Source organism: Molossus molossus, unplaced genomic scaffold (genome assembly GCF_014108415.1).
Source record: "Molossus molossus isolate mMolMol1 unplaced genomic scaffold, mMolMol1.p scaffold_m16_p_11, whole genome shotgun sequence".
In the NCBI taxonomy this organism is placed as follows: domain Eukaryota; kingdom Metazoa; phylum Chordata; class Mammalia; order Chiroptera; family Molossidae; genus Molossus; species Molossus molossus.
The window spans coordinates 100,533,764-100,545,985 of NW_023425346.1; the positions used below are offsets into that span (position 1 = coordinate 100,533,764).

Below are 12,222 nucleotides of genomic sequence, written 5' to 3' on the forward strand. Positions count from 1 at the left end.
TACAGTTCAGTTTCGTTCCTTTTCATGTTTGCATGGTACAGCATTTAAACAAAAAAATAGACCCAGAAACAGGGCAAACCATTTCAGTTTGGAAACAAAGTAAGTTTGTTTACAGAGGAGTGCCATTTGTCCTTGTCATAGAAGAGTATTAGTCACAGAGTAAGGGGTAATGTCACCCATGTCTTAATGCTTTCCGTGGAGGGTCTGTTCTCAAAATCCATTCTGGCCCTTTGTGCCCAGGAATAATTTCTGCCCATTTCATCCTAAAATCAGCATCTATATTTAATACCAAATACTCAGTTTCAGAGCATGAATGAACAGACCAGTCCTTTTTGTGCTAAAACATGTAAATTTGGGGTTTTTTGTTTTATTTTTAATTTTCAAATTGTGAAATAAGATTTTCCAAAACACAAACCTCTGACCAAGTTATCCGACCTCACCACATGCCCCAGGGAGGGGGCATGGGATGTGTCCTGTGTGCGCTGTGTCTTGTTCTTTCCCTGTGGCTGATGCTGATTTCTGTCCGGCAGGTGTTTGTTGCCAACCCCAACAAGACACAGCCCATCCTAGACATCCTCCTCAAGAACCAGACCAAACTCATAGAGTTCCTCAGCAAGTTCCAGAACGACAGGACCGAGGACGAGCAGTTTAACGACGAGAAGACCTATTTAGTCAAACAGATCAGGGACTTGAAGAGACCAGCTCAGCAAGAAGCCTAACTCCCAACAAACACCCGAAATATTAAATCCAAACCCAGCACCTGCTGTTAGCGCGTCAGCATCAGGCAACTCTCACCGATCCATGAGGAGCGCTACGCTAATCTGCTGTTAAGTGAACGGTTTTTCATTTTACCTTGTTTTTTTTTTTAGTCCAACTTGGAGAGCATAGCTGCTGCTTTCTTGCACACTAGAGCACACGTGGACTTTTTCTTGATCTTTGTGTCATTCAGAATTCAGAGACTCTGTTTGCTGTAGGGGTTCTGGACACGGCTAGGTTCCAGAGGGCAAATGTCGGGGTGACAGTGTGGCGGAGGGTTGGAAGGCGTTGGTAGGGTCAGATTAAATCTGCAGGCTTGTGTCTATCTTTGTTAGAGATGCAGGTGTGGGCCCTTGGGGAGAGTTGTCTGCCTTCGCTGCAGGGGGACGGCGCAGCACTGTGTTTGAGGTCAGGGACTGGACCCACAGTGTGAGCTTGTGGGTGGATGAAGTTGACATGCGAATGAATTGATACTGAAACTTAGCAACTTCTTACAAGTGTGAAGCTTCATAAGGTCATAAGGAAAATGTATATACGCTTTTCACAGCTTTCTAGAATTTTTTGACATTTGATTTTCTTGAGATGTGTAAACCTGGATATATTGGAAGGTGTTTGTTAATTTCCCTTTCGAAGGTCTTCTCAAACAGTAGAACTAGCAAGGACACCTCGCATCTCATTGCAACAATGCTTACAGGTTTCTTTTGTATATAATTCTTAGAATGCTCATTTCTTTTAAATGATTTAATTTGTACAGCAGAGGAATGTTATTGTATTAGTATGTAACTATTACCTAATATTGAGTTTTTGCAAAAAAAAAGTGAATGCTCATATGTAATTGAAATACTTCAGATCACATGAAAATGCTGATTTAACATATAAGTATCACAGCATTAAAAGAAAAAAGTAAACCAATCGTTTGTATTCAGTTATCTAGTGGGGTGCCATCAGTAGGGTACAATACAGACTTGGGACTCAGCTCCTCTCTCCTGCATATTACTGGCCTTATTCATCTAAAACGAGTCACGAGCGTGCTGGGTCTGCGAGTGACCCCGAGGGTGCCAGTCAGCGCTGCTGCTCGGGGAGCCTCAGCGAGCACCTTTCCTTAGGTGAGTCGTCAGCACGGCGGTAGTGGAACGGAATCGCTACGACTTTGGCTTCTCTTAGGAAAAGGAGAGTTCCTAGTCATAGGTGTCCTGTGGGGAAATTTATTTTTTTTAATGTCCTATTCCTAATGCTGCAAATTATCAGTATTTAAAAGGGAACTGATTTTGCACCACTTTTTGTTACTGTGACCACGGCAGAACAGCGTCTCCTAGGATATGTCTGTGTAAAGTTAGAATGGTTTCTGTTCATCTTAGTGATACAAAGATCACAACTAACACTTGCCATCAGAGTCTGCCGCTCGGACCCAGCATGGCTGTGCCTGACACGATCACCCTTCGCTAGCTCTCCTGCCGATGGAGCTGTTGCCAGCCTGAGACGGACTCCCCGGGGACCTCAGCAGGTCGCGGGACCTCCTCCTAGGAACACCAGTCAGGAAACTAGCTCCAGAAAACCTAGATGTATTTTATTCTATTTAATTCAACAGCAGTCGACATTATAGTTGGTTTTCCTGAGGCTGTCTTTACCAAAGCCTGTGTGGAACCATCCGTGTTTCCCAGCGGGGCAGGGAAAGGGCCAGGCGCCCTGGAGGGAGGGCACCCAGGTGTGAGGGGCAGGCCTGGCCGCGGTGAGACCTGCGCCCGTGTCCAGAGCTGGGCGCCGGGGTCTGGCCGTGAGAGCTGAGCTGTGCCGCGTGCGAGGAAGGTTCCGGCCAAGCTGGGCCCGGACTGGAGACGCCACAGACACCACGTGTTCCTGTCGCATTGGAATCTGGACATAGTTAAAATTTGGGGGTAGTTTTGGTTTTTTGTCTTTGTTTTTAAACAAAAATGTGAAAACATTCAAAGTTGAAAAGTTGCATTTGAAGTTATGATCATTTAATATATTCATGTTACCAAAACTCTTATGCTGGAAGTGTTTCTCTCTGTGTTCTAAAGGTTTGATTTTACATAAGTCAGTTACTCCATGTGATTTTTAACCCTGAAAAAGGTGGAGATGTACACACCTGTTACCACCACCATGAGAGCATCTCCTTTCTCCTGACGAAAAGGATTTCTTGTCAGACCATGGCTGGCCCTGTAATTTAAATTAAAATAAAATTTTGGAGAAAGAGCATGTTCATGTTTGCATGTCTTGTTGACGGTTGCATCTGTGTCCCTGTGAACAGCCCCTCAGGAGACGCGAGGACACCGCCACAGACTAGCCAGAAACCGCGCACACGGCCTCGCTGGTCTCTGGTCTTCGGGGTTGCGTTTGGGATGTCAGCATGATTGCCACGTGCGGCACGGGCCGCCGCCCTGTCCTCCTCTGTGAAGCACTGTCCGACTTTTCACAGCATCACTTCAACACCAGGCGTTCGGCGAGTGGATCCTTGGTCTTCACTCCTGCGGCCCTTTCCTCCGAACGCTCTGAGGCCGGACTCAAGCAGTTGGCAGGAGTACTGGGGAGGGGCTAGAGTGCATTTGCGCCGGGGGTCAGAGCTCCCGGAGCAGGTGTTCGCCTGGACGGAGGTGCCCTCCAGGCCGCCGCAGGGAGCCAGCCTGCCCTCGGCTCTTAGCCAACCCCACCATGAGAGGGACCCGCCCTCAGTGATGGCAAGGGGCGTGTCTCGCCAAGAACACTTCGTCTGACAGCATCTTACATGCCTTCCAGGTGGTTCAGTCCACTTGCATGTTGTAGTTCTCCAAAGATGGCAGGGTCCCCTGAGGCCGGGACTCGGGGCCCTGCCCTTTCCTTGAGGTGGACAGACAGGAAGTGGCCACACGGGGGGCTGGATTCATGCTGCAGCACGAGTTCCCCTCCCAGCAGTCACCAATCAGGTGTCCCCTCCCTTCGCCAAAACACCAGTGACCAAGCCTCGGCCACTCTACTGTGTGCTTGTTACCTGGCCCTCCGTGTCTGTAAGGGTCAAAGGAGGGGGACGGCTCTGGGGGGCCTCCATGCTGCGCAGCCGTGTGTCCCGGGGCTCGGGCCACTTTAGGGGTGAGCCACCCCACCTGAGAACGCTCCCCTCGGATGGGGTGTATGGGGGGTTCTCCGGCCATGTCTGTGTCTTTACCTCATCTCCCAGGGCCTGATGGCCTCCCGAGCGTTTGGTTTCCGGAAGGTGTGACGGACAAGGTGAGACCCCCACACTGTAACCGAAAGTGACCTCGGCGGCCTCCCAAAAGCAGCCCCAGGGAAGACCTCCCTCTGGAGCCCTCCTCCCAGGAGGACCAGCAGCTTCCACCGCGACGCTGCTTCCGGCCAGCCTGCCGTCCTCCGACAGTCCACAGGGACGGAAGCCCGCAAACCTCGGGGCCTCCTCCCAGGTCCTCCCTGCGAGCGGCGGGGGGCCGCACGGGCCGTGCCTCGCCGGGCTCGGCGGAGCTGCCGCGTTCACCCACAGCGACCTTGCTGATGCCGGGTCCCTGTTCGGTCGTCGGGCTGAGGGCAGGTGCCTGGCCCATCGCGGGGACCCAGGGCAAGTACGAGGACCCCCGGTCCGAGCGGAGTGTTCTCTGCAGTTCGTGCACGTTTTCCAGGTAGCACTTCAGGGAGACAGTGGAGATAGGGCAAAGATTTATTTTCAACATTCTCCACAAGTGAGCTCTAGCTCACCGGAACGCCCATCCTTAGCAATTCTTTTCTTTTTCCTTTGGTTAATCCTCACCCAAGGATATTTTCCCATTGATCTTTTTAGATAGAGTGGAAGGGAGGAGGGGAGCTATTGATTGGTGGCTTCCCGCACAACCCTGACTGGGGCCTGGAATCAAACCTGCAACCCAGATATGTGCCCTTGACTGGGAATCGAACCCGTGACCCTTTAGTCCATGGACCAACACTCTAACCACTGAGCAGACCTGGCCAGGGCCCTGATAATTCATTTCTGTCACCCAGATACTTGGTGGTCCATGGAAATGACACGGTGTCACTCTAGCTTCCCATAGCTGGGTCTTCCATTGGGTGGCGGTTCGGCCGGAGCGGTGGACAGTGCCACAGGCCATCCAGGGGAAGCTCCAGACAAGACTCCCCCAGCTGGCTCCGCCCCTCTCCGTGGCTGCCTAGCACACTCCCCTCCACACACCAAAGACCTTTGCATCTCCCCACTTTAGAAAGTCTCACCTGGCGGCCTGGCCGGTTTTGCTCAGTGGTTAGAGCATCGGCCTGCAGTCCGGAGAGACCCGGGTTCGGTTCCTGCTAAGGGACGTACCTCGGTTGCAGTTTGTCCCTGGCCCTGGTTGGGGTCATGTGGGTGGCAGTCACCTGGTGTGTCTCTCTCACATTGATGTTTCTCTCCCCACCCCATCTGAAGATAAATGCAAAAATGTCCTCGGGTGGGGATTAAAAAAATAGAACGTCTCGCCTGGAGAAGGCGATGAGGCCCCTCCTGACCCATGCAGTGCCTTGTGCTCAGCTGACTCTCCGTGTGGCCCTGCGCTCACCCCAGCCGCCGAGCAGCCCCACCTGGGACCTCCCTCCACCGGGGTGAGTGGGTGAGTATGGTTGGGTGCTGAGCCCCATCACATGAACACACTAAGGACCTGGCAGTGCCCTGCCCCTCCCCCTTGGCATACACAGCTGCCTCTGGAAGCTGTTTATTACGGCCCAGGGCCCCGAGGTGCAGCTGATGTCCCCAGGAGCAGCCTTGCCCCGGTGCCCCGGACCCCAGCTGGGATAGGTACTCCCCAGCAGGACAGCTCCGAGGACACCGCGTTCATGGCTTAGTGACATCTTTTACCCGATTCCCTCCCCTGGCTCATATCTCTCAGTACCAGGGCTTCCTGAGATCAAGTGCACATAACCCGTGTCCCAGGCTCTGCTGGGGAACCCAAACTAGACGTGCCCATTTTGTTCCTCCTAACCCAGAGGCATGAACAGCCCATAGTCAGCCACACAGAGGAGGCCACATGGTACAAAACACTGTTGCCACCCTTCCGGGAGCACCCTTCCTGTCCCTGTCACGGCTGTGGCCACGGGTGTGCCTCAAGGCCTGACTGACAACAGGTCCCGTGTGGCCCAGCACCGCAAGGACACTGCCGACCACAGCATCGGCTGCCTGAGGCCCAGACCCAGGCCTGTATCCCCAGCCCCCCAGCTCTAGCCAGCTGAAGCCTCTAGACTCTTTCAAAAGCAGCTGGACAGCCCACACCCACAGCACAGAAGTTGCTCTTTGTGGTCATCAAAACTGAAACATGCCATTTCCCTCATGCTCCCTCCACCTTCCAAAAAAGGCTTTTCTGAGAAGTGTAGTATAACCCTGCAAAATGATTGCACAGTTGGGAATTGGGGCACAGTTAGGAAAAGTCCCGATCTAGGTAAGAATTGGGGATCCGTGGAGAAGGGCCTGGGTTCACGTGCAGCCTGAGCTCAGAGACTGCTCCAGCTTGTCCTGCACGCAACGCTATAATTCAAAATGTCCACTGGGTGGCAGTAGAGTTCCTTGTTTCTAACAGCCAGGGAGCCTGGGGACCAGCGCATCCTTAGTGAAATGAGGGTGACAAATTCAAAAAGACCTGAGACCCTGTGGGTGTGTGCCAGGCTGCCAGGGCTTCCCGAGTGTCGTTTTGAGCAAAAGGAGTGGATAGGCAAGGGAGGTTAAATTAAAAAAAAAAAAGACGGAGGGGCAGATGTGTGATAACAATTGTAAAATCATCATGGTAAAATTTAGGTGGTAGTATGTGGTTGGGTTTTTTTGTTTTGTTTTTTAGGAAGAGTTCTAGATTTACAGAAAAATAGCAAGGATAGTACAGAGAGTTCCCATAAGCCACGCCTGCCCCCCCTGTTATTGACATCTTACATTAGTTTGGTGCCTTTGTCTCAGTGGACCCATTGATGAGTTATTAATTAAAGCCTATACTTTATTCAGACTTCCTTAGTGTTCCCCAATGTCCTTTTCTAGGCAAGGACCCCACCCAGAACCCCACATGACCTTTAGTCATCATGTCCCTTTAGGCTCCCCTGTCTGTGACAGTTTCTAGACTTGCTTTTTTTTTTACTTTAGAGAGAGGAAGGGAAGAGAGAGAGACAGAAACATCAATGAGAGAGAACATCGACTGGCCGCCTCCTGCGTGCCCCCCACTGGGGATCGGCCCCACAACCTGGGCATGTGCCCTGACCGGGAATCGAACTGGCGACATCTTGGTGCACGGGTGGACGCTCAACCACGGAGCCACACCGGCCGGGCAGAGGTTGAGGTGTATTGGTCAGGCAGGTTGCAGAATCTTCTGTGGCTGGGATTTGTCTGGTGTTTTTCTCATGGTTAGAATGAGACTATGGATTTAGGGAAGAGGACCGCACAGGTCAAGTACCATTGTCATCGCATCCCATCGGGGCTGCACACCACACGTCCCTGGCTGAGGAAGGTGTCCCCGTGTGCAGCCCACACCCCAGGAGCAGCAGTTGGGCTCCACCTCCGTGAGAGCAATTATCTGCATCAATTATTCAGAGGTTTGTCACTTCTGTCCCATCATACCATTTCCCTGTAAAATTCTTCTCATTTTCTACATGCTTAAAATGTTCTATAATAAAATGGTGGAAACAAAGTAAGTGATCAAAAAAATGGCTGGGAGGTGGGGTGGGGTGGGGGAGGATAGACACCCAGCACATGTCACTGAATACAGGGTGAAAGGTTCTCAGGGTGTGCGGGGACTCAGCCACACACCCAGCACCTTCTCCAGGATTCACTTTGACCACCCAGCGACCACTGCACATGGATGTACAGTAGCCCCCAGAGTCCTAGGTCCAAGCAGAAGCTCACAGAGGCCCGCCTGCAGGCCCCCCAAGCTCAGGGCTCTAGTTTTTGTACATCAGTGGTCATCCTCGATTTCTTGCCTGGTCGCTCATCTCCTCTTCCCATCCAATCAACCGCACATTTTGTTTGTTCTGCCTCAAAACCTTTTAGTGTCAAGGTTGCAAGTCCATTCACCTTGGAACAGTTACAACAAGCCTTCTCAAATTATAAGAAAGCTCTTTTCCCTTCTTAGGAAACAGAAATTCAATCATATGATGATGCAATACAGAATACGTATTGATCAGATTTATATTTTGTGGTAACGGGTAGGGAAATATCTCTAACCTTCTCCATCTAAGTCTACCGAAAGCACCCATGTCTAGACAGCCTCATTCTTTTTTTTTTAATCCTCACCCAAGGACATTTTCCCATTTTTTGTTCAGATAGAGTGGGAGGGAGAGAAAAGGAGAGAGAGAGAGAAACATCAACGTGAAAGGGACACATCGAGTGGCTGCCACCTGCACAACCAACCAGGGCCGGGGACAAACTGCAACAGAGGTACGTACCTTTAGCGGGAACCGAACCTGGGTCTCTCCAGACCGCAGGCCGACGCTCTAACTGCTGAGCCAAACCGGCCAGGGCAAGACAGCCTCATTTCTTTCAAGGGTCTTCGTTAACTGCCATTAATCCTCATTACTATCGACTGCGTGATTGCCAAGTGCTGTACAAGACCTGACTCAGTCCGCATGACACTCAGATGAATAGGTCCTATATTATCCTGATTTACAGAGGAGGAAACAGGCACAGAGATGGTAAGCTGCTCAGCCACGGCCACACAGCAGTAGAGCCAGAAGTGGACTCGGCAGACAGCATCTCTTCTTTTTAGTCCATTACTCTACACCCTCTTCCAAGCACCTGCCTTCCTCCAAAGTTGTCAGGAGCAGATCATCTGGGCCCAGCGAGCAGCAGCAACATCCGGGAGAGAGGCTGTTCGTCTGCCGCCCTCGCAGGCTGGAACTGGAGTGTTTTCCCTTCACAGGCCACATACACGGCGGAGGCCATCGCTGCCCACAAATTACTGAATGCAGACTTCCGGTCAGGATGGCAGCAGGTGACGCGGTCTCCGTCCTCCCACAACCACATCAAAGTACAACTAAACTACAGAGCAACCATCATTCGAAACCACCTGAAATCGAGCTGAATGGAAGTTCTACAACTACGGAGTTAAAGCAGCAGCCACATCGAGACTGGTAGGAGGGGGGAGGGGACAGGCTGGTCCCACACCCACGTGTGGCGGATAAAAATCAGGAGGACACCTCAGCTGGGAAGGTCCTCCTTGAGGACTGAGGGGTCCCCGTCCCACACCAGGTGCCCCGCTCAGGGTTCCAGTGCCAGGAAGAGAATCCCCATCACTTCTGGCTGGAAAAACCAGCGGGAACTGAGGCTCAGGGAGGCTGAAGCAGCTGGAGCCCCAGGCAGCTCCTTAAAGGGCCCGCGCACGGACTTATCGGACTCTCTCCCTCTAAGCTTGGAGGGGAGGCAGCTCGAGGGGCGCCAGAGACATACAGGGAAGAACTGAGCTGTTTGGCATTGGAGCGAGGGCTGGAGAGGGGCTTTCTCCGGGACAGACATGCTGTCAGAGGCCTTTGTTCCTTTGGTGAGCCCTTCCCTGGGGTGCAGACAGCCCCCATATCTGGGATTCCAGCAACCTGGCTCACACTGGTAGCCCCTCCCTGCTGACTCCCTGAGGCCCCGCCCCACCCCACACAACTTTTAAGCCCACCCAAGCTGTTGCCACTTGCTTAACCATAGGATTGGCCTGTCTTGGATCCTGCTTTAGGTTTTCCTAAATTCTTTCAAACAAGCAGCATCTGGTCTCAGCGAGCCCCATACTTCTCGTTAAGTAACACACAGAAACAAACACAGGGAGGCAGCCAAAATGAGGAGACAAAGAAACAGGTCCCAAATGAAAGAACAGAACAAAACCCCAGGAAAAGAACTAAGTGAAATGGAAATAAGCAACCTAACAGATACTGAGTCCAAAATACTGCTTATAAGGATGCTCAATGAACTTAGTGAGAACCTCAGTGAACTTAGTGAGGGCCTCAAGAGCATAAAAAAGGACCAGTCAGAAATGATGATGCACAGTCAGAAATGAAGGAGGCACTAACTGAAATAAAGAATAATTTACACAGATTCAATAGTAGAGTAGGTAAAGCCAAGAAGCAAACCATCAATTTGGAATATAAGAAAGCAAAAAACACCCAATCAGAACAGCAAAACGAAAAAAGAATTCAAAAATAATGAGGATAGTGTAAGGAGCCTCTGGGACAACTTCAAGCGTGCCAACATTCGCATCTTGGGGGTGCCAGAAGGAGAAGAAATAGAACAAGAAATTGAAAACCTATTTGAAACAATAATGGCAGAAAACTTCCCTAATTTGGTGAAGGGAACAGACATACAAGTCCAGGAAGCACAGAGAATCCCAAATAAGATGAACCCAAGAGGCCCACACCAACACACATCATCATCCAAATGCAAAAGCTTTAAGACAAAGAGAGAATCTTAAAAGCAGCAAGAGAAAGGCAGCTAGTTACCTACAAGGGAGTTCCCATAAAGCTGTCAGCTGATTTCTCAAAAGAAACTTTGCAGGCCAGAAGGGAGTGGCAAGAAATATTCAGAGTGATGAAAACCAAGAACCTACAACCAAGATTACTCTATCCTGCAAAGCTGTCATTTAGAATCGATGGCCATATAAAGACTTTCCCAGACAAGGGAAAGTTAAAGGAGCTCATCATCACCAAACCATTATTATATGAAATGTTGAAGGGTCTTTTTGAAGAAAAAGATAAAATCTATGAACAAACAAAATGGCAATGAATACATATCTATCAACAATTGAATCTACAAACAAAATGAACAGGCAGAACAGAAACATTCTCATAGATAAAGAGAACATTTTCTTGGTTGCCAGATGGGAGGGGTGTTGGGGGAATGGGTGAAAAAGGTGAAGGGATTAAGAAGTACAAATTGGTTGCTAGACTGACAAACCTCAAAGGGAAAGGGGTTGGGGGGTGGGAAGAAATAAACCAAAGAACTTACATGCATAACCAATGGACACAGACAATAGTGTGGGAAAAGGCAGGAGGGGGTGGGAGTGGGGAGGAGGGGGGAGTCAGTGGGGGAAAAATGAGGAACATCTGTAATACATTCAACAATAAAGATGAAAATAAAAATAAAAAAGGTTACTGAATGCAGGCAGACACGGCAGGAGTGCGGGCTCTTCCAGGCTTGGCAGTTAACCCTGCAGGCCTGGCTCCTCCTCACCCACACCAGCCTGTTTGGGTGCCGCACAGAAGGGTGAGGGCCCTCAGTGAACCTGGGGAAGCCCAGGAGGCCTTCTGCAAATGCAAGCAGCTGGCTGAGGGGAGTGGGGACTTCAGATAGCTCCCATGTGTTCCCCCCCAATTCACCATGCAACTCAGAGTGACACTGGGTGTGAGGCTGGTAGACACAAGGAAACCTTGATAAGCTGTGTGTGTGTGTGTGTGTGTGGTGTGGCAAGATTTATTCTGATGGATGTAGAAGGCTGTCCCTCCAGTGTCCCCTCTTAGTCCATCCCGCCATGGAAAAAGACCGATCTTGTCTTCATCAAGGCCAGAACCAAGGCCAGTGTCCAGAGTTTCTGTTTCATATTAAAGCTTAACTTTTGGAGCCCAGGTGAGCCCACATGGCTGCTAGACCCTTGTGTCGCATGTATTCCCAGGACAGCTCGTCTTTGTCCCCCTGGGGTTATATGATCTCTGGCTTGGGGAAGACCAAGCACTTTTTCAAAATAACCGATCAATTTCCCAAGCTTTCACAACCAAGCTATTATTTCCCCAGGCTAGGCTGACAGGCCTCTATGGTCAAGCACCTCCCCCTGCAGCATTCTGGCTTCTACTGCACACGTGCTTACCTCCCCCTGCTCCCCCGGACCATCTCGTACTGGAGGGAGATGGGAGAGGTGTTCCTCTCTGGCAGAGCAATGCTGTGGTCCCCTGGAGTATGTGAAGCAAACAAGGTCATGCTCCCCAGTTGATTATGCTTGATAAGGTCTGATTCCCCTTGCTTTCTTTATTCATACCTAGCTAACCACCTATGCCTGAAGACCTTGGGCCTTGTAATCTTATAAAGGTAAATGGATGAAGGTCTCACCTCCTGTAGCTGCTTTTTGCTGTCCAAGGGTGTGGTCCTGCCTCTCCCCAGACCCAGAGGGTCTTCCTATCTGCCAGAGGAACAGAGGAGCAAAAGGGAGGGCAGTCTTCACCCAGGCAAGAGGGAGGGGAGGGCAGTCTTCACACAGGCAAGAGGAAGGGGAGGGCAGTCTTCACACAGGCAAGAGGAAGGGGAGGGCAGTCTTCACACAGGCAAGAGGAAGGGGAGGGCAGTCTTCACACAGGCAAGAGGAAGGGGAGGGCAGTCTTCACACAGGCAAGAGGGAGGGGAGGGCAGTCTTCACACAGGCAAGAGGGAGGGGAGGGCAGTCTTCACACAGGCAAGAGGGATTTTGCAAAGTGCAGATCAGGCTGGGGTCCCTGGGAGGCAGCATACACGGTGTCTTGAGGATGGTGCCGCTGGACAAGCTGCGATCCTTGTTGTATTCTGGAGGT

General features: G+C 50.9%; 1 protein-coding gene across 8 annotated transcripts in view; it reads left to right on the forward strand.

Moving 5' to 3' along the window:
• CAB39 (calcium binding protein 39) overlaps positions 1–2,967 on the forward strand; it is an 82,119-nt gene extending 79,152 nt beyond the window's left edge. For all 8 annotated transcript variants that reach the window (XM_036255035.1, XM_036255037.1, XM_036255030.1 and 5 more), the window contains one exon: positions 531–2,967. In XM_036255035.1, coding sequence (XP_036110928.1) covers positions 531–719 — 189 coding nt within the window. In that variant the 3' untranslated portion in view covers positions 720–2,967. The remainder of the gene's footprint in view (positions 1–530) is intronic.
• Positions 2,968–12,222: the final 9,255 nt, after the last annotated feature.